The 27134-nt window shown below is 40.2% G+C and overlaps 2 protein-coding genes across 3 annotated transcripts; both read left to right on the top strand.

Annotated features, from left to right (window-relative positions):
* The first annotated feature begins 1705 nt into the window (after positions 1-1705).
* Positions 1706-6549, top strand: LOC142368799 (uncharacterized). Of its 2 annotated transcripts, none has more exons than XM_075450979.1 (5): positions 1706-1801; positions 2285-2617; positions 2846-2956; positions 5993-6093; positions 6348-6549. In XM_075450979.1, exons 1-5 carry the CDS (start codon positions 1726-1728, stop codon positions 6411-6413), a joined length of 687 nt encoding a protein of 228 aa, XP_075307094.1. In that variant the 5' UTR covers positions 1706-1725; the 3' UTR covers positions 6414-6549. The 2 variants fall into 2 exon arrangements, with proteins under 2 accessions (XP_075307094.1, XP_075307093.1); XM_075450978.1 differs by having other exon boundaries at positions 2285-2620.
* A 3643-nt stretch (positions 6550-10192) lies between these two features.
* LOC142368817 (protein S100-P-like) lies at positions 10193-11064 on the top strand. Its single transcript, XM_075451006.1, has 2 exons — positions 10193-10440; positions 10818-11064. Exons 1-2 carry the CDS (start codon positions 10303-10305, stop codon positions 10956-10958), a joined length of 279 nt encoding a protein of 92 aa, XP_075307121.1. The 5' UTR covers positions 10193-10302; the 3' UTR covers positions 10959-11064.
* Positions 11065-27134: the final 16070 nt, after the last annotated feature.

Raw genomic sequence — 27134 nt, 5'->3', positions numbered from 1 at the left:
ATCGATGAGTCACACTGTGGCACCGGTGGAGTCTTTCTATTAGTTTGAGTCAGTCTCACGCACAAAGCCATGCCCATTGGAAATGCCAAGATGCACGTTACTAATTTATGTTCCTTTAGCATTAACTTGACTTCCTGTTTTATTTCAAGCTGCAGATTTACCAACTGTACAAATGGAACTAAAACAGCTTCGTGCAATCGCAGACTAAATAATCTGGACTGTAGAATATGAATGTGTTGGCTTAATGCTGACACCACATCCTACTGAGCTTCTTTTTTTTTTTTTTTTGTCTTTCAAAACACTTGCTGTAATGTGGTCGAAACAATACAAAAACCGAGCCAACTCTTTAGGTGCTACGAGGGCCTGTGTAATCAACTATTTATCACACCATGAGTTTGATTCTCAGTAGTTTTAAAGGCCACAAGGCTGCAGTGAGAACTGATGGAATCACAGTTTGTTTAAAGGGAAAGAGAGTTCTAGGCTTACCAGATACAATGCTGGATGGTTTATCATTCAAAATGACTAAAATAGTTACAGATTGACACTAACATGAGACAGGATTGTCAGAAATTAAGCTCATCGCTGAATCTGAAGGAAAGGCAAGACAACAAACCCGTTCTTTGTTACTGCATGGACCAGTTTACACCCAATGCATTATTTTTCACGTCGTGTTCACGACATATGCTTCGCTGTGGCAAAGTGCAGCAATTTATTTTGGAAAAACATCCATGTATTGGAAATGACGTAGCTACATACAACAGAGATCTGTGTGAAGATGGGAACTTGTTTCACTCTTAGTGGTGAACAACAATTTTTGGGAATTAGCTCCCAAATCAAAAACTGTATGACATCCACTCGTGGGACTACAGAGACTCGTGCCTTCAATGACCAGAACATTCAACGGGATCGTCACACGTCGTATTCTGGTAGCACGTGGGACGTGTGGAAAAGAAGTGAATGGAAAGTGACGACAAAGCTGAAACAGATGTGGGAGCTTTCCCTGCGTTCTATATGGAAAAACACGCTATAGAAAGCAACGAGTCGCTGATGTGGTTGACAAATCTATTTTTTACAACCCCATAATTATCCGTGAGGGAAAAGATTCCGAAAATCAACTCATTCAAAAGGTTTGCATTCTGCTGTTATAGAGGGGTTATTCTGAGGCACTGAACAGTTAATGCAGTGGTTGAGACTTTGTCTTATGAGAGGAGGGGATTACCCCTTGAGAAAATTATTGATTTTATTAGGCCGCAGTCTTTCTTCCACATTTTTTGGTTCATCATGAGTAGAAATGTCATGTTTTTAAAATTCCAAACCTACTCTGACCTGCTGATAAGGAATCTTTTTTCAAGTGGAAGGTTATAAAAACGTTGACTATGGTTTGAGGGATTGTTGTTGTGAAGAAACACAGGCCAAACGTAACAATTGATCCTCTACTACCGGTCGTACTGACGAAAACTCACAGCAATGCACATCATTCACGGAGCTGAGCTGTGAATGCAGGTAAAGCTACTCGTCCACACCACTTGTGTTATCGAACACCATCGTGAGAAGAAGAGAGAATCTCAGCCAAAGTTTCTAAAGCCGATCTGCAGCCGCCTTCTGTCTGAAGAAGGAAGGAACACAGCAGTGTGGTTTTACTGACTTTGAAAGAGGACGTGTAAGTGTGAGTGTGAGGTGGGTGGGACTCTAAGCGCGATATGAGATGACTGTCAGTGTTCAGTGATGAATCAGTGTGGAAAGATGAAGCTTTCACTGAGCGTTCTGCTTCTTGGCTCTCTCTGTGCTCCCTCATCGTGGAGTAAGTAGGAACACAACATATTCATTATTTAACGTCCGATTTGTCCCGTAGAGGCAAAAACAAGGTTCAGATCTGGGGTAAAAACTTATGGACATGTAAAGCATAAATGTGTGGTCACCCTGTTATGTTTGTGCCGAGACTAGACGGTGAAGTCAGTGTTTAGGAAATGTAACGTTTTGAGCTCCTTCTTCTATCTCAGATATGGAGTTTAAATCTTTTCAAGCGATAAAATTGAAAAGGTAAAATCAAACTGACACAAGTGTGATGGCTAATTTAAAAAAAAATGTTTTCATAGATTCACCACTTTATTGGGTTTATGGTTCAATAACTAAGATGTGTTTAAAACAACGTGCCCTTTAGGGTTGTTTAAACGTTTTTGACTGAAACCTGCTATTTCAAGCTAATGGTTTTGCCTCGGAAATCTGATAACATTAGTGTCTTTTGGTGACTTGCCTTATTCATTTCCACTGTGTCTCTTTACAGGTGCTTCATCAGACACATTTGCTGTGAGCCAGAAACCCGATGTCACTGTCACAGAGGGGCAGACAGCAACCATTGACTGCTGCTGGACGAAGGAATTTATAAGCGGGAGAGTGAAATGGATGAAAAATCAAACAGAAATTAAGGAGATGACCTTCAGGAATAACTCTCAAGAATCTCAAAATTCTTGTTCAACTCTGACTTTACCAAAAATCAAACTTGAGGCTTCAGGGAGATACATCTGCAGCGTTACTGTAGACATACCACGTTTAACTACAGTTGAAGGTAGCGGTACAGTCATCACCGTTACAGTCAGACCAGATCAGAACACAACAGGAGGTAAGAGACAGAACACTAAGAGGCCAACCGTGCTGTATTTATGGATAGACATTTGTACGGGACTTGATCTGTGTTGGAATCACCATGAATAGAATTAATTTTACTGTTAATTTAACATTGAAAAGTGGCATGTTTTGTTTTTTTCCTTTCCCACAAATCATTATTTTGGCACCAAAAAATGTGTTGTCAGTGAGAATTTGTGCTCATTGTTTTTCTCACATCCAGATCAAGATCTGAGAAGCAGTCTCCAATTCCCAGTGATAATCGGCCTGGGTGTAGTGGTGCCAGTGTTCCTCATTGCTCTCATCTGTTTCTGCGCTGTGCGAAGGAACCAAGGTAAAAAAAAGAAATATTCTAACATATAATGCATCGGAAACTCAGTAGACTTATTCCCTCAGATAAACCCTCACAAAACCCATATTTTCTCACTTACCCTTTCTCTTGTTTTGCCAGTTTTTGGCAAAAAAATTGCACCATTTAGCCTCAGACCAAATTGAGCGGGATTCAGGGTGTTTTAAAATAATGTTTATGTCTGTTAAAAGATGCTGTAAAAAGCTTCACGGGAGGTTTTCTTTGGCAGAAAGCTGTCCCTTCACAGTGAGACTCACTGGGCCATTAAAAGAGACATTACTACTGAATGCATTTAAATTAGGGCTGGGCAACGATTAAAATTCTTAATCTAATCAATCACATGATTTCCCTGATTAATCACGATTAATTGCACTTGTACGCAAAATCCAAAAATGAATTCAAAAGTAGTGTATAGCTTTTAGCATTTAGTTTTATTTTAAATGTGCTGCCATATGAATGAAAGTGCCATAACATTTGTTGTGCAAACACACTTTTAACATCAGCATCTTTCTGTAGTTTTTATGTAGAAGCCTCGCTCCACTGTCTGTTTCCTTGAATGACTTGTTGCTATCAGTTGTGTGTTTTGCCTTTAAGTGATTTTTTTAGACTGGAACTACTACGCTGAGAAGACAATTCAACTTGGCAGTGTTTACAGATGACTTTGGTTCTGTCGACTCCGCCGTCTGGAAGAACTTTAAAATGAAAATGGTCGATTAAAAGTTCCGTATCCTTCTCCATGTTTGGTGGATCCGCCGATTACTTTCTTTTCCGGTTCCGCAGCAGACAGCAAGAGACTTTTACAATAATAATAAATTATTATCAAAACACAAAACAGGGGTGGTCCGTGGCGTAGTGGGTTGAGCAGGCGCCCCATGGTCAAGCAGCTATTAGTCCTCACTGCAGCTGGCCCCGGTTCAAGTCCCGTATCAGACAACCCTGTGCTGCGTGTTGTTCCCCCTCTCTCTGCCCCCTCCTTCCTGTCTTTCTGAACTTTCCTATCCGTTAAAAGCATTATTTTTAAATACATTTTTTTAAAATAAAACCTGCGTTAATGCGTGATACATTTTTTTTCCAATCGGCGTTAAATAATTAACGAGTTAACGTGATAATAACGAGTTAAAGCGCCCAGCCCTAATTTAAATGTTTATTCAATGCATTTTCAATGACACTCTGCTAGCCAGATGATTTAAACTCAAAACATATTTATCAGTAACACATGACTGCAGCTTTCACAGTATCCCTGTAGACTGTTAGCTGTAGAATACAGAGTTAAAATGCCCCTCTGACTGAACAAGTATCACATGCGTGCGATACACCACAGACAACACATTTTTCTTTAAACGAAGGTAATAAGTTTTCACTGGTGAGCAGGCAGAATTAGACTGAACCTATCAGAAGCTGATAAATGTTCCGCCCTGCTGTTCATTATTACTGTTTATTATTTTGATGATATTCATATTATTTGTGTTTGGAAAAATCTATGGTGTGGCACACATATGATAGATAAACAGTAAAGTAATTTACACTGAACAGTAAAAGTCGTGGGTTGGGAAATCTTTGTATTTATACAATTTCCTTTTGGTATAAAATCTAATTTCCTCTTCGGATAAATAAAGTATTTTTTCATTTAATTTCTAAACGCTTAAAGGCTCCGGAGAGCTGAGGGGGCTGCGACAGGATTCCAACTCTCCGTCGACACTTTGTTCAAATTCAATATCGAACCCGAGCAGCTTTAAACTTAACGTATTGGAGCTAAATATGTGGAGAAAGAGTTTTCAGGGAATTCCTTCCAGTCTGGAGCCCAGTGTTTAGCTCTGCACGAGACAAAAGGCATCAAACCATAATAGGGATAATTACTTCTAGACAAGGACATGATATCATAATTTGGGTCGCGCTGATGTATTCTGGTTTTGGTAATGAATGTCATGGTAGTTTTTTTTTAAGGTATGATTTAAATTCTGATTATTCATAGCAGCCTGTTATCATTTAGTTATCTGTACATATGGCAGCCAAAAAAGAGCATTTGGACTTTTCCAGTTTCAAGTCAATTTCAGGTCATCGCTACAAAGATGGCGTTGTATCGCTGGTCACGACAGGGTATCGTTTTAGCGGGAAACGTGTGGGACAAAAAAACTTGACCTTGTGGTACATCGTGAGCAAATTGCTGACAGTAATGAGAACAGATTAGTCAAAGGGGTTTAGTCACAGCAGTTTTACAGTAGAAATACTGGAAGTCAACCGTGATGCCCCTCTGACGCTGATGCTCCAGACCTCCTGCAGCTGTGGCCAAAGAGGGAATGCGAGAAAAAGTGCCATTAACAAAGCGGTATTAACAATAGCTTTGTTGTTGTGGTAAAATTTGAGAAAGAAGTAAACAGTGATATAAAGTCAAAGTCAAATGTATTTGTATTGCACATTTCATGTACAAAACAATTCAAAGTGCTTTACATGAAATAAAAGCATTGCAGCAGGAAATGTAAGAAGCATTACAAATACATAAAAGAATATAAAGAGAAACAAATAAAATAATTAAAATTAATTAAAAACAAGCAACAGTCCAGATAAGTTCAAAGATATCGTGCAGATTTCATGCATAGACACATGAGAAAAGAAATGTTTTTAACCTGGATTTAAAAATGTCTCCATTTGGTGAAAGTTTAATCTCCACTGGCAGTTTGTTCCACTTGTTTGCAGCATAACAGCTAAATGCTGCTTCTCCATGTTTAGTCTGGACTCTGGACTGGACCAGCTGACCTGAGTCCTTGGATCTAAGAGCTCTGCTGGGTTTATATTCTCTGAACAGATCACAGATGTATTTTGGGCCTAAACCGTTCTGGGATTTGTAAATCATCAGCAGGCTTTTGAAATCTATTCTGTGACTGACTGGAAGCCAGTGTAAAGATTTTAAAACTGGTGTGATGCGTTCAGATCTCTTAGTCCGGGTTAAAACATAGCAGCAGCGTTCTGGATGATATTTTGATCTGAACGCAAATCCTTGCGTCTGTTATGTGTGTGACTCAGCACAAGAGGCCAGGGTGATCTATGAGGTTCCCCACACCGACTCTGAGGTGGCAGAGATGGACAAACACAGCACCAGTTCCTCCAGAGGCTCTTCACAGTGGGTGAGTGTGAGCAGCCTTCGGTGGGGGACATTCACTTCCAGAGTGCTGCAGCTTATGGGCGACATTGTTTGTCCATTTCAATTTATTTTGTGGGACTTCCCGCGTTGAAACGTCACTGAAAACTCTCACTGACATCCTGTTTATGCCTAATTGTGTCTAAGATAAGAAAAAATTGCCTGTTGAGCAACACAAACTGTGATGCACCTATGAAAGTATGCTTGTAATAACAGCTCGTACCTCTCTGGTTCTTTTAGTGCCAGGTACCCGTGTATGAATCCTTTGACTACTTTGAGCAAGTGGTGACCAAAGGAAGTGACTGAGGATCTGCTCCAGAATCATTTCCCTTCTGTTCATCATGTATATAATCTGTATTCATTTATCCGAAATATATCAATGATTTTAAATGTGTAAATATTTTCTTTTTTTTTATTAAAATAAATATATATTTTACATCTTTGTGGTCTAAGTTTATCCTTGTTGTGTAAAGGTGAATGTGTATTCAAGGCGCTTGGATAGGCCTAAAATTGAGATATGTAATTTTGTTCTGTTCTGTGTTGCCAACACTACACCGGTGTGAGATACCAATTCTACAGTCACAGTTTTCACAATGAAAGATCACAATCAGGACCCCAAGTGGAAAGTGTGGTGTTACTGCTGCTGTATAATAGGTCAATGGCAGGAAGTGGAAAGAACGCTTGTGACGGACAAAGTTGCTGTGTGCATGTAGTCAGACCATGTACGAGTACATGTGATCTGAATTTCAAGTTGCGTCTTCACTTTCTGGAATTTCCACAGACCCTCATAGTAAAACATTGCTAGCATTACTGAAAGCAGAATTGCATTTAAAGTTAGTAGGGAGTTTTTTTTTTTTATATACCAACAGGCTTAGAAAATGCTCACATGCTTTGGTACACGTGTCAAGTGCTGTAGCAGAACTGCTGCACAGTATGTTGTTTCTCTGAAAAACAGCAGTAGGCCTATTAGTAAAGATTCATGTGAATAGACTGTTCTGTTAGCATGTTAGCTAACTGTAGGTTAAACTCTCATGCAAGAGCCCGAAATCATGAATGTGGCAGGGGGGGGGGGTGAGCGAGTGGAGGAACCACACAAACAATATATAATATCGTCTGTGTACACAGTGTTAATGTTGTGGAGAAAAGAGTAAAGCCTCGTTTCCACTATGCAGTCCGGTACGGTACGGGTCGGATAGCTTTGGGGTCAGCTTGCGTTCCCACTGTACAAGGGGGACCCTCAGGGGTGGGCGGAGTGCGTGCCGAAGCGTAAATAGCAAATAACTGCAAATAAAAAATAACATCCATAATTTGGAACCACCTCCAAGCTTCTTCAGCTTAATACGACACTGGCTCATGGTCCGGTTGAAACCACTCTCTGCCATTTTTGCGGCAATCAGCTGGAAAACTTTTTCGTTTCGCACAGCGCCATCGAGCTCCCGCTGCACAGCCTCCTCACCAACAACGGAGAGCATAGCCTGGAACCGGTTCTGTGTGCTAGGTACCACCTTGGGACTTTTACCCAAAGAATCAGTTTAGAATCACGCAAGTAAGTCCTACTCAGGAGGCATGAGACGTGGTTCACAGTTTAAAAAGTTGTGCACGTTTATTAAATAATTTTCTTAAAAAGAATCAAGTATAAAAGTAAAGGGGAAACTTATGCTGGGCTGAGGCGTGTTGGTGGGATGATGCTAGTGAGGGGAGAGGGTGTCTAAACTAAATAACACAAGCCACCCAGGTATGTGACAGGCACATACACACCGTAAATACCCAGGTTCCAAGGGAACACTGTACACAGGAGAAAAAAGGGGAACCCGTCACCCAGGTTCACCAAACTGTTATCAGTGAGTAGATGAACGTATTTTATGCTAGAAATAAGGTCCAGGTTTAAAAAAAATTAACTTCCCCTTTAACGTCTTCCAACTGGAAGCAACGTGTTAGCAAGGAGCGCAAAGAGAGAGATGTGGAAGGCGAACTGGCCCATTTATAGACAGTCCCACCTGCATTAAATGGCTACCACAGGTGTTCACTTAAGGTCGTCATCAGAATTTAAAAGCTTATATGCTGCTACATGAAGCTGCTCCAAGCTAGCGAACAACTACAACTGTTCAACGTGGTAAGTAGAACATTACAGTCAAAAGATTTGCTTGAGAGGAGAGAGTTTAAATCCATCATTTGAAGTGCTTGGATGTGTTTTTGTGTACTTGGTTACATCTGAAAGGAGACTTGTTGGGGATGTTGAACATTTTTGGGTAAACTTCCTCCAGAAAAGCAATAAATAAGAGTAGATACAGTATATGGTTTACAGGACCAAATCATCCCAATGAGCATTCTACTATTTAATGTGAAGATATTGACTAAATAAGCCCAGATTGCCCTCTTGGTTGTTGGAGTCCATTAAAAAAATTAAAACCGGGTCCATTGTGATCAGTTAGGCTGAACTGAAGAAAGTAGCAATGGGTGTGAGTAGGTGGCACTTGAGTAGAGCACGGCAGCTGGCAGGTATGGATTAATGTGAAGTACAACAGAAAAGAAAAAAGGTTAGGACCAAACAGAAACTAAGTTGTCCTTAAAGCACTACAAATAACATTCATTAGCATGACTTGAAGGAAAGAGTCTGGGAGGAGGGCTGTGGCTGTTGAGCTGTAGCTAATGAGGTGATAAAGTGCAGGTGAGCCAGCTGCAAAAACTCAGGAGTGGCCTCACCCACAGGGACACAAATCACAAATACAGATTAAAAGGGAGAGACAGAGCAAGATGGAATTACACGGTGGAGCACTGGTGAAGACAATGACACCATTGTCTCTCTTTTCTAAATGATAAAGCTAATTGGTGTTTAGGGGCACCCTGATGTTGTAGCTGCATTTTAGCTAGTTGACAAGACAGTGAAAAATGCCCTCAGGTGTTCAGACCCTTCGTCAGAAATTGACTTGGGGCACAGAAATGGAGCGTGAATGTTTGTTTGTCTCTCGGATTAAAATGAAGTTAAAAACTTTAGCTTTCTTCCTAACTGTTTCGCTTACAGTTATCATACATGTGTGTATATAGCATGCTAAATTCTGAGCATGCTAACACTGTTTCTCTAGGGGCATGACTAACAACTAATTGCTGTCATAAAATTAAATTGTTGACTCCTAAATTAAGCGCAAAAATAGATGCATTGCCTATTTATCAAGACGTTTGTTATCACAGAGACTCTTGACCCAATGAGTCAACCTGTTTCAGGTTGAGTAAGAGGTGAATGGCTACAAAGAGACAGTCATGGAGGCAAATAAAACTGACAGTAAACTACTAGCATGTTGGCTGTATACTCACTGTCTTGCAATATGTGTTAACCGCTTTGCAGGACTTTCCTACTCCGTGGCTTGAACTTCTGTGCTCGCAAGCATATGCCCCCGTGCAAACACATTCACCACATATGAGGGATACTGTAAAACCATGCACCTATTATATCATAAAATATAACACGGTAAATGCATCCTGCAGTAATACTCTATACTGTAAGGTCAATACAAAGGTTGTTTGAGGTTGATTGTGATGTTCATTCCTCTTTATGATTACCTTATCTAACCAGAGAATTGCTGTGCCTGACTTGTAGGTCATGTGAGCATAGAATGCTTTTTTTTTTTTTTTCCAAACGTATTGTAGAACTGTTTACAGGAAAGCAGGTGCAAAAGAGAAAAGGAAAGTCTAAACACGATGTGTACTTGAAAGTGATTCATGTCCACCCCTATGGAGAAGTATAGACAACCACCAACCACAATGAAGTTGTGATAGTGGGTTTAAATTTTCACTATCATATCTATGTGAAAATGACACTTTGCACAATTAAATAAGCGATTGTGTATGTTTACCTCTAGTTTTATAAAAAAATTTGTCAATTCCCTTTGCTTTTTATTTACTGAATAGGCCTCCCTTTAAATCAACAGGTAAAAAACTAAAACCGCCTTTTGGAGAGTGTGTACATTGGGCGTTGTCGGACTGAGGTTTTGTTGGGACAGTTGGAGCCAACACCTATTGTAAACACACAGAATAGCCTAACCTTTGAAATAAAGCCTTGTCACTGGTCCCAATCCCATTTTTCATAGGGTATAAAAAGAGCCTCCTCTCTTTTCGTTCACTCCCTGCACATCCACAGCTCTGCCGACTCGTGTGGATTTTTCCTTGATACTGAATCGACCACCTGTCAAGCACAGCCATGACTCAACTAGAGACAGCTATGGGCATCCTCATGAAGACCTTTGATACATATGCAGGTAGCGAAGGGAGGAAGGACACGCTCAGCAAAGCGGAGATGAAGACTATGCTGGAGAAGGAGTTGCCTGGACTGCTCAAGGTACTGTACACCCCTGAGAGGGATAGGTGTGCTGGCCACTGAAGTTAGGTTCCATGTTAATAATTATCAGGCTCATGTGATTTATCCACTATCCAATTTCAAGGCATGTTATGGATCATAATCTTGTTTTTTGTGATCACTTGAGGCCATATGAATAAGAACTAGAACATTGAAACTTGAAAGTGTGCATTTTTGGATGCTCTTCTATGATTCTGTGTCTACGGTGGGTTTTTGATAAAGATCATCAACAATGAGTCTCAATGTAATGCCACTTCTGACAAAGAAATATCTTAAGCATGTAAATATCTTGATGAAGGCACATTTTTCAGCAAATCAGTGAGCTCTAATACTGACTGGGTTTTTACACGTCTGCACAGGCAGCAAAGAACCAAGACGAGGTGGACAAGCTGCTGAAAGGTCTGGATTTTAACGGAGACTCTGAAGTCGACTTCAGTGAGTTTGTGGTGATGGTAGCTGCTCTGACCTGTGCAGCCCACGACCGCTGCTGCAAGAAGTGAACATGGCCACTGCAACGAATCGGCACCTAATGCTGCCAACAACAGCATGAAATCCCTGTAGTTATTTCATTTTGTGACGACCGAATAAAATGTTTTGTCTAACTTGCATGGTTGTCATGTCTTGAGTATAAAATCAATATTTTAGTATGAAGATAGTGGAGGAAAGAACTGGAGGGAAGCTTCAGTAGTACATACTCTGCTATGGATGATTAACACATTTACATCTACTTGGGATGATGAAACTAACCGTGGAGACGGATAACTTTACTGAGACGAAATATAAACTGATGGTTTTCGTTCCTTAAAATGCAGTTCCTTAAAATGATGAGAGAATTTCTTAAGGTCCTTCCCATAAACACTCATACAGTCAAACCCTATTTCTAGAAAACATGGGAAGTTTTCCACAATGCAACAGAACTATAATTTTCAGTTTGTTTGACCTTTATTTAATTAAAAAAAATACTTGGAAATAATTATTTTAGTGTCTCTTCATTGATAAGCAATCACTGTATTTAGGGAATCTAAAATAATCTAGAATCTGATGCCAGCAACACTCAAAAAAGCTAAGAGGAAAAAGAAAGAACAGTTCATGGAGTGTAACAACTTCTACAATAGATTCTACAATAAGCAGATCGACAGATGTCAGGATTGGGTCCAAAATGAGTATCTGCTAAAGGCTTTGTCTTTTCATGCAAGAATGGCTAAACATTTTGAGTTAAAATTATTTAAAAAAAAATAATTAAAACTTACATCGGCCTTTCAGCATGTACACAACATAATGTTGTGAAATAATTATGGGAACTATGGAATAGTGCTGTGCGATATTACGATATATGTTGTAGTGCGATATAGCTCTCTATTGTTTATATCGTTTTTTTTTTTTTTAAATTAAAATTACACATTGTTACACGTTGTATCAACAATGAATGAAGGCTAAATGTAACTGCAACAACACTACCTCTTTGCGGTAGAATTTTTAAGTAACCCGCAAAGACTAATTTACTGCAGTGCTAAGGGAGCATGCATGGATACAAACAACAACATGGCGGAGGCGGAGAGCTTGGCGGGGAGTTTGGCGGAGAGTACGATGGAAAACACAATGGAAACAGAACCCAGCGCTGATTCCTCCAATCGGTTCTGAAAACAGACCAGACAACAGTAATTTGCAAAACAAGTCGCCAACAAGTCGTTACCAGCGATTCGAACACGTCTAATCTGTTCTATCACTTAAATGACATGAAGAACAGTACAGAAACAGCGTTAAGCTGCGACAAACTACCTCAAAACCACAAACGAAGAAAAAAAAACACCAAACGAATCGTTGAGCAAAGGCATTGCCTATTGACTATTGACTGCTGGTCACTATGACAAGCAGTCCTGCAGACACCACAAAATCACAGACGCCATTGCTATTCAAATATTGCCATTCATTTCATATATATATATATATATGTATATATATATATCATTTTAAAGCCATAATGTGTAATATTTCACGTTGTCTATTAACAAATTTGAGTCTTATCATTCACAAGTATTACCTCAATCGTTATTAATTACCTCCATCACAAAAGTGCAGTGTTCTTATATTCTTTATATTCAGCATGCGAATGTACATAAGAGTGTTACACCCCAATGGATGTCGCCATGTTTCTCCGCCATTTTTAAACTACGGGATTTGTAGAAGGACATGTCATCAGCTTCGCATTTTCCGTTTACACATTGGAAACGGAAAATGCGAAGCTGATGACATGTCCTTCTACAAATCCCGTAGTTTAAAAATGGCGGAGCGACATGGAGACATTCATTGTCCGTGAAATATTACACATTATAGCTTTAAGAAAAAATACTATTCCGGGATATATATCGTTATCGGGATATAAAATTTTGTCCATATCGCACAGCACTACTATGGGAAATCTCAGTGTGTGAAGGTTAAACATGGAAAACAATGTTGGACGTACATGACCTTTAAGCCCTTTGAAAATGTAAAGAGCGTCGTGAAGAGGAGCATCAGCCAACAACACTCACAGAATGCGGAGCAGCTGAAATCGTGTGATTAGCACGAATGGATGCAGATTCCTCTGAAAAACTGCTGCAGCGATGAAGAAGAATGAGTAAAAATGTGTACCATGTCACACAACTTTGTAAATCTCTTAACTGTGGACATGAAATAGAGCATGTAATGTGCAAGGTAAGATGGAGAGGGAGGCTGTAAGCATAATTAGAGTGTAATTTACATTGTGACAAAGTTGGCCTTGAGGATACAAACTGAATTTCAGTGTAAGCTGACAACAAAGTCTGTTCTGTTGTCTCTTGACTATACACAATTTTTTCAAGCTGTCATGTTCCCCTGAAACGATGTCGCTTCAGAGACAAAAAAGCTTTCAACACATGGGCGGGCCTACCTTTATCGTGGAAACAGTTTTGCCCCACCACATACATGCAGCGGAAGAGGACAATTGCACAATTTTGTGCGAGTGGTCAGAGCTGTGGCTTTGTGTCTGAGGCAACCCTGTCAGCTGCAGTCAAAGACTGTTGCTTCATCAAACATGCTTTCTTGTAAGTCACAGGCAGGACTATGTTGAACCTTAGTGGGAGTTAAAAGCCAGCACACGAAAAGCTGATGATCTTTATATAGATCCCACCAATTACAATGTAATTGCACTAACAGCTCTGTAGCGTAAACTGATGCTCCGCAGAAGCGGAGGGGATATTTTGACATGTTTGCACGTGCTTATTTGGAGCCTGGTGCCAAGCGTCACTAAACAACAGAGGGATTTGGAGACCAGAAGACACGGAGGGGGACACTGTTGAACGAGCTTCTTTGTTAATCTTCTCTAATGCGGCCTCTTAATCCACTTCTGGGATACTTTGTGTCTTTAAGTCAGGTCATGGTTCAATCACCCCACCAGGGAGCACTGGCCAAGTAACACATTTCTTCCAGCCAGGGCAGTTGTGTAATTACCTAATGATTGTGCTGCCCTCTAGGGGTAGTTTAACTCTTATTCCCCTGAAGCAAATGTATGACAAACATTAGCACAGTCTCATCCTGTTTTCCCACTGCTTCGTGTGTCTTATCTGATGGCCTGATCTGTCTTCCCGGGGTGAGTTTGAGGCCTTGCGGCACTGTTTGTGAAATACGGATGGTGCGTAATCGGCTTGCGAGGTCATTAAGCACAAACTCTCCCCTCTACACTTCCTTTCCCTGTCCAGTAGCATTATGGAGGCTTACGGGGATTAGGTGTCAAGAGAAAGGGGAGGACGCGGCCCTCGAGTCAGGAGATACAGGTGGGAAGGAGCAGTGAGGTGGGGAGGCAGGTTTATTGTGCTTAGTGGAGTTTCAAGTGTGCTTTATTATAAAAAAACGGCAATAGATTAGCCTCAAATGTATCAACATCTGTTTGTCATAGCTCGCATTTGTTACTACTTTTCACACCTACTTTTTGAAAATTCGGTAAGTTTGAAGATTAGTTTCATGAATCAAATCTTCAAGTGTTTTTGTCACTGACACTCTCTTTTCTTGGATTCTATGACTCAAAGAACAAACCTCATACGACAGAGTTCTGATCAGATCCATCCAAAGATGTATTGTATGCTTCCAGTCTTGTGGCCTTCCTTGCATTTTGTATAAGTCATTATTAGTAAATCATTTATTAGCCATAAATAAGGCACAATGAAAACATCATTAAGATTATCTCATTACAAAGCACTAACGTATCATCCTTTCCCAAGTCCATGTTTCCCCCAAGATGAGCACATTATACTATTGCAGGCATTGTAATATGTTACTTTGAGCACAACGTTTTGCCGCTACAGGCCTCCAAACCGATGACACATTAGCGCCTTATTTACAACGATAGACATTAATCTAAAAAAGGCAATATTCTTTTTCTGTTGATTACAAGAGGTGTAGATAGGATATTCCATTCATATTCCTGTTTATGTGTTACAAAGCTCACATTCCTTCCTTATGCAATTGCAATGTATTCCCTCCATCCAAAGTCTTAATTGTACCCATATCCTTAAAAACTCTGCCGGAGCAGGTGTTGGCAGATTTTGTGACAGAAACGCGCAAGCTCAATTTGATTATTGTTTACTCATAATGTGACCTTGTAAATACTGTGTTTTGTACACAGAAGAAGGTCATAAAATCCTGGAAATAAAAACATTGCCGCGCACGTAAATGCAGCCAATTTCATTCTGGAGAAAACGTCTTCCCACGAACTTCAATCTCAAACTGAATGTCGGCAGAAGATGTTTGTGGACAGATGTTCATACCAAACACACACACTTCCACCGCTCAGCACAGTCCTTGTGGGTAGGTAGAGCAGATATGAATAAGTCATTCTGTTTTGAAGACTCATCTCTGGTCATATGAGCCGTCAGGGTGCCTGGCTCATCCCGTGGCTTCACATTGAGCTGTAGGAACACGGTGAACACACTGCAGCTCTTTGTCAAGATACTTTAACCATGCTTGTTTATATGTCCTGATAGTAATGTTTGAGCGTCACTTGGTTTTATTGATGGACAACAATACTTCAGTAACTTTTGAGAAGCTTTTTGACACAAGACTGGTTTGCCTTGTTGGTTTTTTAATAGATTTTATCTGGATTATATCAATTTATAATTTATGTCATTAGTTGACAAATTGAAGAACTGACATCCAGATAGTGGATTTTTATTTCTATTTTAATTTTCTTTAATTGATGTCTTAAAGCTACTCTAATCAGCAAGGAAAAAATTATCTGCAAGAGGTTAATAAGTCCATTGTGTTCATTATTTTCATGCTGATATTGAACACCCTCTTCATAACATAGTGGTGAAACAATGGAGTGTGTTCAGTCAGAGGCTTCTTCAATTCTGCTTCAACACAGAATGGTACAGGTCATTCCTGCCAGCAGCAGTAACCACGCAAAATGACAGCTTATAAAAACTGATTTAAAAGAATATGATCACTGCAACATTTCAATTTCCCTTTGGCATAAGGAAAGTATTTTTCCCCATTTTCATTCCACTTTTATTATTGTTGGCTACTATATCCACTTACAAGAGCACTGACAGTTGCTCTAATTATACAATGATCCAAATGATACATAAATGTTATCCATGAAGAGAAATGAAATGTCAGAAGAAAATAACTGTTGGGAAACAAGTGTTAGAACCAGGGTGGCCCCATACTGTTGTAGGTCACATGGAAATGTTTAAAAAGCGAGCTACATTACAACTTGCTGGTAACTTACTGTTTAGACTGGACAGCTTAGGTTTCAAATGTGGTCACTGTGCTTTTTTTTAAACAAAACTTTTCAGCCTGCAGTCCAAGCTGCAAAAGAGACCAACTACTTCATGGTTGAGATTGTTTACCTGGCAGTTATCCTCAATAGTTAAGGAAATCTGAATAACAAGTAGTGAACGTCAACAATAGGCTGCGCTGGATATTGGTAGCTAGAGTTAGCATGAAGTTAGCATGCTTCATCAGTTTCATAGCTGCCAACTCCAGGCCACAGTGCATGACGATCCATGTCGACCAAAAAAAGCACACGTCACGCTACATCTGATAAACTATGTGACAGGCTGGCAGTACACTATATAGTGAATAAAAACCCTCAGCTGAAATATTTTGAACCGCGCAACAAAATGGCTGACTTACTAGTGGACTATATTGTGAACTTGTGGTCAATTCAAACACATCCCAAGAGTTAATGTTAGCTTTTGTTAAAAAATGACTACAGCAGCAGTAGCAGATGCATCAGGTGATTGGGTGACCAACAGAATGAGCTTGGGAGCAAGTTGGAAATCCTGTTCGTTAACACTGTAGAAGGGAACAAAGCGCTTGATATCGTGCATGATGGTTCCACTTGTATCGTCACAATGTTGTTCTTCCAGTTCTTCTCAAAACTGTTTAATTAACACATTTACAATAGCTATATTTCTTTGAATTTCAATTGCAGTGTTAGTAATCTTCAACTGAGAGGAATTCTTAATCTTGTTAAACTGAGTATTCAATCCTAACTTTCTGGGATATCAAATATAAATAGTTCCTTCTCTTTCTGCTAACTGTATATCAAATTTGAGTGTAAAGTTGTTAAGGTTTTTATGTATCCAATCATATTTTATCGCACAATAGTGGCTTGTATGTAACATAGATCATATAAATGATCAAATGTTGGATTTAATGAGATCAATTTCCGATATTTTACTTTGCCTGTCATGCTAATGGAACCCGTATGGAGGTCCTAAGCAAAGCTATGATCAATTAAGTAAACTGTGTGTGTTTTTAAATCATTTACACATCAAATTTTATAGACTGGAGACAGAAAAAATAAAAACTTTGACGATGTTGTAATCGCAATTAAAATGTTTACTTAAAGGAGCACAGATAATAACTAAAGTAGGATTGATTTAATTTAGTTAAAAACAACAAATGATCAACCGAATTGAGTTTTGTGCCAGATGAACCGGATCTCGGTCAAAATCATATGAAAGTTTTTTTTTTTAAGTCTGAATATAGATGCTCAGATAGAGTTTTTTAGTTGTCCATGAATGTGATTACTAATGCCTTCAATTTACATTGTAAAATAGGAGAATGCCGTGTAAGGATCTTTTGTTTGACAAAGGATCTGTTATTGGGCGTGTCTTATCCTTTACGTAGAAACCTGTCTCCCTAGACAGACCTGTTGACTGTGAGAATGGACTTAGGTTTCTGTACTGGCTGACAAACAGTTGCCAGGGCTTAAAGTGATACTCCGGAGTAGATTCAACCTGGGGTCATTTGAACCGTGATATCCAGACAAGTAGCCCACCCGCGGTTTTTTCGATATTGGCTGAACATCAGCTGAGTTACTGAGTTATCCCGAATAGCTTAGTACAAGCGCTAATGGATCCTGGCAGTATCTTCAAAATTACCACACTAAAATCACATGCCATGACACCAAACTTCTACAGTAGTACAAATGTGGTCTGTACTCACCAAACGATGCATTTGGAAGTTTGAAAATAGTCCAGGAGTTTATTATTATCAACACAAGCCTGATAGCTTTTCTGCAGCTAAAGCTGCGTCGACGTCACTTCAGAGAGCTGGGAGCTTCAAAGTAAGATGAGGGTTGATCTACTACTGTAGACAACAAAGTATATGCTATATTCTACATGTTTTTTTTTATGAATTTTTATGTTGTAGAGTTGTGAAATTATTTTCTCAATGGAGAAATTGAGCAGCCTTGCTTTGTTGTCTACAGTAGTAGATCAACCCTTCCAAGCTCCCAGCTCCCTGAAGTGACGTCGACGCAGCATTAGCTTCAGAGAAGCTATCAGGATTGTGTTGATAATAATAAACTCCTGGACTATTTTCAAACTTCCAAATGCATTGTTTGGTGAGTACAGACCACATTTGTACTACTGTAGAAGTTTGGTGTCATGGCATGTGATTTTAGTGTGGTAATTTTGGAGATACTGCCAGGATCCATTAACCCTTGTACTAAGCTATTCGGGATAACTCAGTAACTCAGCTGATGTTCAGCCAATATCGAAAAAACCGCGGGTGGGCTACTTGGCTGGATATCACGGTTCAAATGACCCCAGGTTGAATCTACTCCGGAGTATCACTTTAAAGAGCATACCGCTGAATTCCTCCCATACCACACATTCCTTTCAACTTAGTGTCACAGAGGACATTTCTGTCAAACAGGCTGGTTGTATCTATGCACTTTGAAGACAAAAGTCTTATCTGTCATGCTGCATTATGATTTACAAAGTCAGCTGCGGAACAATGTCCGTCTCCTCTTGCGGACGAGTTCTGTAATCTTTGTTGACGTAACTTGAATGTCTGAAAAATGAGGGCAAGGAAGCACAAAACAGCCCTCATTCATACCAGTCAATAAAGCCAATGGTCTCACCTTTGACCCACTCACAATGAGCCAGTTTATGGAGCGACAGACTCGCTCAAGCAAGTTTAAGGGCAATGAACAAAGAGAGTATGGAAATGCCATTACACTCCCACACGTGGAACATCAGCTGATTCACATTAAGGGACATGATTTATTTCTTCTCACTCATGTGGTGTGTATATGAATTACGTGGAAGTGTCACCAAAGTAATGATTATCAATTTTATAGGCCAGAAAAGTCCATGTTGACCCACCACTACTATTTAGGCATTGCAGATGAAATGGTTATGGTTAGGAAAACATCCCAGCTGGCTTTTGAAAAGACAAAGGGTGGCTTTTTTTATTGTCTTATGGAGTAACAATTCAGGCCTTCTCTCAAAAAGACAAAATGTGGTTGAAACATTAAAGAAACCTCCAAAATGACATACTTTCTGTTTATGCAGGGATTTTTCTTTCTTGCCATTTTTATGTTTTGCTTTGAGACCGAGTTTGAATGCAGTCTCAATGAGGAGTGTGACGCTGACATGTTGCCTTGAAATGCTGCAGTTTCCATTAAAATGTGGATAGATTATAGATTTGCTGCATCACCTTTGAAACCTAGAATCTACATTCTTGGAAGCTTCGTGTCTCTCAGGCTGGCTGATCAAAGAGAGCCCAGGGAGAAAAGGAATGCGTGACTGGGTGTCCACTGTAAACCTGTTGGACCAACTATCAGTAAAATTTCATCGTCTGCAAACAGCAGACAGGTTGACGGAGGGTTGTGAGGACGTGCTGTTTGCATTGAGTGCACATTCATGCCTGCAGTGTGCTGATAACTGACTCTCTGTGGACAGACTGTGACCCCGTGGTGTAATCCACATTTTCCTGCAATTACAGCCACTTGCCTGTGATGTAATTAAAACTAGCATGGGTTGTGCTGTGTCCTCATGCGAACAGGCCCACTCTCTGTCTCACTCACAAACACACACCAGCCACACACACACATGCAGTCACAACACATGACAAGGAGACTTTGTTCTTTATCGTCAGCAGCTCCTGAAGCGTCCCTCGGTGTCGACACATTTACACACGGTCTCAGAGCGTTGCTGCACCATTAGCCAGCGCATATGTGAATCTATCCAAAAGCATTTGAATACAGGGAGACCTGTATGTGCTAATGACTTCCTTTGAATACAATTTGAACAGATCACCCATTTGCCACTCACGCTGACCTTTTACGTGAGTGTTGTCAGTAGACAGTGTATGTGCCAGGCTGCAAATAGTCCGAGACCTACTATAGAACGAACTCAGTGACCTTCAAAAGTATTTGCAGCTGGTGGTGGTAAAATCTTAACTCTTGGTAAAGTGACTGATAGAATTTTTTTTTTTATAAAATTATATAGAAATGTATAGAAAGAAATTTTCTATAAATGTATATAAAATTGATAAATGGATGGATGGCTGCCTTCTTGCCTGCATCAAGCCAGAATTATCACATTTTGGATTTTTAATGAGATCAGTTTCCATTGTTGTACCTTGTCGTTCATACTAATAAATGGAAAGCTTTTGCAAAGCTGTGACAGTGAAATAAATTGAATGGTATTTAAAATAATTCACAGGCAGAATTTTAAAGTTCTTAATCCCATTAGTGTCAAATGACATAGACTAACCACACCCCACCCCAAGAGTAAGCCCTGTAGTCACTGAAAGAGACTAAATGCACCCCACAGGAGATTAAACTTAATGTCCACAGAAAAACTTTGAAGGTGTTGTAATCACATTGAAAATTTTACTCATAGGGGAACAGATAATGACTGAAATAGCATTGGCATAATTTCGTTAAACAGAATAACTGTCAACCTAACGTAATGAGCTTTGAAATGACATTAAGGGAAGAGTCTCCCTTTATGTGTGCCAGATCAAAACTGGATCTTTGTCAAAAACCATAAGAAAAGTTGCTTGAGTCTGAAAATAGTTGCTGAGTGCATCTTTTTAGTTACCCGGGAATGTGATGATGTAACGCTTTTAATTTGCATTGAAAAACACAAGGTCAGGCAAGGATCTTTTGATAAACAAATGCTGCGTTATTGGGTGTGTCTTATACTTTACCTGGAAAGCTATCTCTGTGTGATAGAATTAGATAAGTGTATCCTACCTCTCGCCTAATGGCAGCTGGGATGGGCTCCAGCCCCTGCTCATCCGTAATTTTGATGACGCACGTATGGAAGATGGATGGATGGATGCTTTTATCAGACAGACATGTGGAAGGAGAAGAGAGATGGAGAAAGACATGCAAAATAGGGTGCTATCTGTGCTCAAAACGGCAATGCTTTCATCTCTTTGCAATTGGTGCCACAAGAGCACATCCATAGATTGTTTTCTGAAACCATCATATATCTATGATTGGTAGAATATACAAGTAACACAATTCTGGAACATTCTGCAATCAGCAAATTGATTAACACTGGTTAGCTCAGCTGGTTGAGCAGGCGTCCCATATGCAGAGGCTGAAGTTCCTCAATGCGAGTCCCGGCTTGGGGTGCTTTGCCGCATGTCCTCCCCCTCTCTCTCTGCCCTCCTTTCCGGTCGAGCAACTTTCCAATAAAGGCAACTGGTGCTGAAAAAATCCATAGAAAAAAAAAGAGACGGGTGCACGTATCATCATCCTCTTGCTGAAAAAAGTAACTTCGGATTTTGTGCAAAAAAGATGAGGGAGACCATCCAGACCCCTATCCGCAAAAGATGCAAAAGCCAGAGTCTGTGATGGTATGGGCGTGCATCCGTGTCCATTGCATGGGTGACTTGTACTATTGATACACATGCGTGTACTTGGAATTTTGAAGGGAAACATTTTCTCCTCAGAATCAGGTGGTCATTTCAACAAAAAAAAAACGCCAGACCTTGTTCTGCACAACGAGGAATAGTAAATGTCTTCACAGACGCAGACGTGTGCGGGCTCCAGATTCGTCTCCAACTGAAAATGTACGAAGCACCACGGAGAGCTGAATCAAACAACCACGACCACAAGTTTTTTGAGCAACAACTTGTGGAAACTTGAATTCCAGAAGAATGGCAACAGATTCTCTGCAGAATTAGTCAAATCAGTTCCCAAATCATTAAAAGTGTGACTCACGGGGCGGTAGGTGGTGTAGTGGGTTAAGCAGCAGCAACTCCATGTACAGAGGCTACAGTCCTCGCTGCAGCTGGCCCCGGTTTGAGTCCCGCACCGTACGGCCCTTTGCTGCATGTCTTCCCCCTCTCTCTGCCCCCTGCTTCCTGTCTCTCTCCAACTGCCCTGTCCATTAAAGGCATAAAAAGCCCCAAAAAATATATATATATAAAAAAAGTGTGATTCACAGCCTCAGTCCCGACATGTTTTTTTTTAGTGTGTTGCTGGCAACAATTTCTAGATTTTGATATGTTTTCTAAACACAAATAAATTGGTATTTAAAGACAAAGTTGTTTGTTGGACTTCCCAACTTTTCTTGATCTGGCATTCGTGAACAAGATTAATGTATTTCCATCTGATTCCACCATGTAGTTTCTCATTTTTTCTGTTTCATACCACTTTGCATTAGTTGCATGTCAGTTACCTTGATATTAGTGGCATTGCCATTTTTACTGTTTAAGAAAGAAAAAACTATGGGTGCAGAGGACTCATTGGTGGAAGAAAATATTAATTTGCTCTATTTGTTATCCACCGAACTTGCAGAAATTCTGTTTTCACCTCTGACACCTTTGAATAGAAACAGCTTTATTATGTCCAGTTAAAAATGCAAATTAAGACCACCACAACCTGAAGTTGACAGGCTTGTGAAAAAAGGGAAGACAAAAAAAACACAATACCCCTAAACCACTCAGGCAACAAACTTCATTGCATCAAACTGAATCTTCGGTCAAACAGAGAACGCAACACTTCTGTTTACTCTGTTTTGGTTCATTGATTAAAAAAAAAGATTGCATACTAGTTACCTCTGCAAGTCGCAGCATGACTACAGTAAAAAGTGATAATAATTAGAAAGGGGAGACATGGAGACTGCCCGCACCAAAATTAGAATACAGGTGTTTGTGCATTCAAAGGTTTTTGTTCCAAAGTTGGTTTTTATTCTTATCTTTCTGAATGCCTGAAAGGTACGGATGGTACACAGGCTGAGTGCCAGCAGTGAGGCTGCACAACTGCGATTGCAGACAAACAAAAAACATTGCTCAACCTCACAGCTCACGGTTGAGTGTTTATGAAATGCATGTAAGCAGTCAGGCATGTACACGTCGTCCAGACAGAAAGCAGACGGTGGTACCAAGTCTGCAGACAAGAAAGAGGAACCTAAGTCAAATGGCTTTGATGCGAGAGTGGGATTTGTATCTTCCCCATAGATGCTGATTAGCCTACTTAATCAATGCATCAAGCTGGGAGTGGTCTCCTCATAGACAAACATTTAAGTTCTCTAAAATAATTAGTGTTGTGAGTAGTATATCAGCGTACCAAAGGGCAAAAATCCCTTGAGGTCTGCATCTCATGTGACCTCACTCCCTCTGATTGTGACTGCCGGCATGTGACTGGACACAAATGTTTCATCGAATGGGTCACAACATCAGGATAACATATGATTCACTTTAATTGTCTGAAATAAACCATGAGTGCACGGCAAGATGCCAGTCAGATCCGGTCAGATCTGGTGGTTGCTGCACCACTCTCTGGTGAGACCATGGGCATACCGGACAAAGTGCGCTCCAGCAGCGTGTGTAAAAGACGTTTCTGAAAAACAGCCGTATACTCAAGAATCATCAAATATTGCATTTTACTGTATCTGACAAAAATACAAAATGTAAATTAAAACATGCGATAACACTCATCTGAAATTTAAAAAACGGTTACTAGGAGTTGTACTTAGTTTGATAGAAGATAAGGAGCTGGTTGTGCTCACTCTTTGTTACTAAGCTATGCTAATACTGACTTAGCCTAGTTATACCAAGTGTTATAAGTGTGTTATACAAGTGTGTGTTAAGAGGAATAATTGCTCGGCGACCAGAGTAGCCACCAAGTTTACTTGCTGAAAGGTCTTATTTAGGTAGACAAGTAAAAATGGTAGGTATGTGGTCAGCATACAGTTACCCACCTGACTTACGACTCAAGTCACATCAGTTCAGTCCAGTTTAGATCAATTGAGATCAGTTCTGTTTTATTTGCCAATTAGGGCTGCAGCGTCGCCTCACAGCAGGAGAGTTCCTGGTTCAAATTCCAGCCGGGGTCTTTCTGTGTGGAGTTTGCATGTTCTCCCTGTGTATGTGTGGGTTCTCTCCGGCTTCCTCCTGCTGCCCAAAAGTAATGCACGTCAGCTTAATTGGTGACTCTAACAATTTAGCCAAGGAGTGAGTCCCTGTGATAGACTGGCGACCTGTCCAGGGTGTACCCTGCCTGAGTTGGATTAAATGGGTTGAGAGCATGGATGGATGGATAGTGCCAATTATCTACAAAGTATCAGATTCTCAAATAATGTTGTGAGAGGTGTGCCAACTACCAATTTATAGATATTTACAGTATATAAAAATATATTGCATTCAGCTTAGGATGGTTGGTATTGCTTTTAGCCTGTTGAGTCTGGCCAGGCACAGCCATTATAAACTGTATTGGACTGCCCTTCTATGGACCTGCCACCTGATGGAGGCACTGTGTCTGGTGATGAATGCATTGGGTGGAGGTCAGAGGCAGAGGTGGTCCATTCCCTGGCTGCTAACATGAGCTACAGGAACATGGAATGCCACTCAGAGTACAGCTGCTGCTCTTCTGCATCCAGAGGAACTGTTGAAGGGGTTCAAGTGTCTGAGCAGGATGCTTTCTGGATGCCCCCCAGAGGAGGGGTCCTACCTGGAGGTGGTATTGGTGCAGATCCGGGATTTGCGAGAGATATTGCATCTCTTTGATGACTTGGGAAAGGGGAGGTCTGGGGATCTCTGCTCTCTGCCAACGTGCCTCGGCCCCAGACAGGCAGGAGAAAATGGATGGTTCAGCAACAGCGGGTTTCGAGTTTGCTTTTGGAACCTTGACAGGATGAGGCGGTGCTTATAAGCACTGGCTGCCCAATCAGAGGCAAGTGCTGCCAATAATGCCTCTTTCAGGCCCACCCGATGACCTGCATCACAGAGTATTAGAAGAAAAAAGCTCCTTTTAGGCGCTGTGAATTTTGAAAAGTGGAATCCTACACTTAAAATATAGAATCTAAGTGGTGCAACCAGATGCCGAAGAACACCATTTTGAATCTGGCTAGTTTGGAAGAACAGTGAGAGCAGATGGTAAAACTCATCCAGTGGATGTGCACTGATTAAAACCAACACGGAGTCGGCTGTTTGACAGTCTAAAACAAAGCTAACAACATTGTGTTAAGACACAAAGACAATATGCAGAAGTGTATTAACATGGAATTTACTGAAATAACCCACTGAGTGGACAACGAAAAAACTCACACAGCAGTGTGAACCTGCTTTTAAGGTGGGAGAAAAATGCAGCTGCTTCGAATCGTTTGCCTTTCACAGTGTTGGAGGGAAATCACTCCGCCCCCCACTTTCTTTAACCCCCCCTTTCCTGGGAGGGGATTACGGGGCATCTTTTGACTGTGCCATCTGCTGCAAATTGACTTTCAATTAACACTGGCAAATGAGAAAGCTGTCAAATCAAAGAGCAGAGCAGATTGAGATGCTGCTCTGCAAATGTTAAGCCGTGGCATGTTGCTGTGCCTGCGGTTGAGTCTCAGACAAGAGCTTATCGATAGCAAGATGGATATAAACACAGAGCAGAACCATCATAATTAATGATGGGGATGTTTTATTGAGTATATAGGTTGTTGATAAAATCAGACACAATTTCCTTGTGCCTATGAGGTGGAGAGGGCAGTATATATATTTTTGAATTTCCCTCATTGGGGGATGAATAAAATATTTTTCTATTCTATTCTATTCTATTCTATTCTATTCTGTTCTATTGTGTGCTGCTCCAGCAACTGTGTCCCATATACTTTAACTGTGTCTCAAATACTTAAACATGTGCACAGACTTCATACACCCCTGTCCAGACCCGCTTTCCACTTTCTATGGACTTAAAGATAACACTGCTAACACAATCATTTTTACGTGTATCTGTGTGTGTGTGTGTGTGTGTGTGTGTGGTGGTGCAAACAGCTGGACAGAAAGTGAACAAGTCATAACCTTTGGGATCATGGCGGAGCTAAAGTGTGTCTCACTATAAACCCGTAATTGGTCAGTCTCTTTAAAAAAAAAAAAAATAGTCACACAGACACACACATAGTATTTGATGCTAATCTAATGGCTTTGGTTACAAAGAAAATGTTGCCGGTTCAAGTTACACGATCTCACTGTACAACTTTTGCTCTTGACGTGTAGTGGCTCTATAAATAGCACAGGGTCTAATGTAACACGAACAAACTACAGTAAGAAGGAACTTTCATACTGGTACAGTAACAAAAAGTAGTACCGATAGTGATGACATTTTGTCTTGACAAAAAAGTCGAGGCAATATGAGATAAAGCACTAAAGGCTTTAAACACACAGGTTTGCAAGAGGGTGAATAAAAAAGAGCAGATCCAAAAGTAACTAAAAACCAACCAATACCTTGGAAAAACCATAGTCCGATGCTGGACAGGTGCTTATATTTGTGCATGTACCTGAAAAGATGCATCGCCCTTATGACATGATTATAATGAGAACAGGTGACCAAAAGCTGTCTGCCCTGCTTCTACGAACTCAGCGTTGTGGCATCTGTGTGGAATATTTCAAAGAAACTTTGTTGTCAAACATGTCTGATTTGCATGTCTACTAGTAATTATTCAACATTTTATCACCTCAGAGACAGATTACAGTATTTCAGTTGAGATACAATGATGGTAATCTTAAATTAAATTCAGTTTTCCTTTTGAAAAAAAAATTAATCAGATCAAATATCTCAAATATAAACAGCATTAACATTTCATTTGGAGTTGTAATAATCTCTAAGTAGATGCTAAATGGATTTTCATTGTGTATAACACTTGTATGTGAACATCAAACAAAACTTTTTTTTTTCATTGCAAAATTTCAATAAAAACAAAAAAAACAATAATCTCATTTTAAAAAACGTGTGTTTGTTTTGCTCCGTGTCATTATTTATTTCTTCAGTGTAAGGACAGATTATAAGAGTACTAGTTGGACTTCTGATGCAATACTGCAGCGGAGGAATCAAACCTATACCGGCAGGACAGCAGAAGTTTGCCTTGTTGCCTAGATACGAACGCGGAGGGTGCCGCATTCGGTAGTCCGTCTCTTAA

Source organism: Odontesthes bonariensis, chromosome 19, assembly GCF_027942865.1.
Source record: "Odontesthes bonariensis isolate fOdoBon6 chromosome 19, fOdoBon6.hap1, whole genome shotgun sequence".
In the NCBI taxonomy this organism is placed as follows: domain Eukaryota; kingdom Metazoa; phylum Chordata; class Actinopteri; order Atheriniformes; family Atherinopsidae; genus Odontesthes; species Odontesthes bonariensis.
This window is presented reverse-complemented; position numbering and strand designations above follow the sequence as displayed.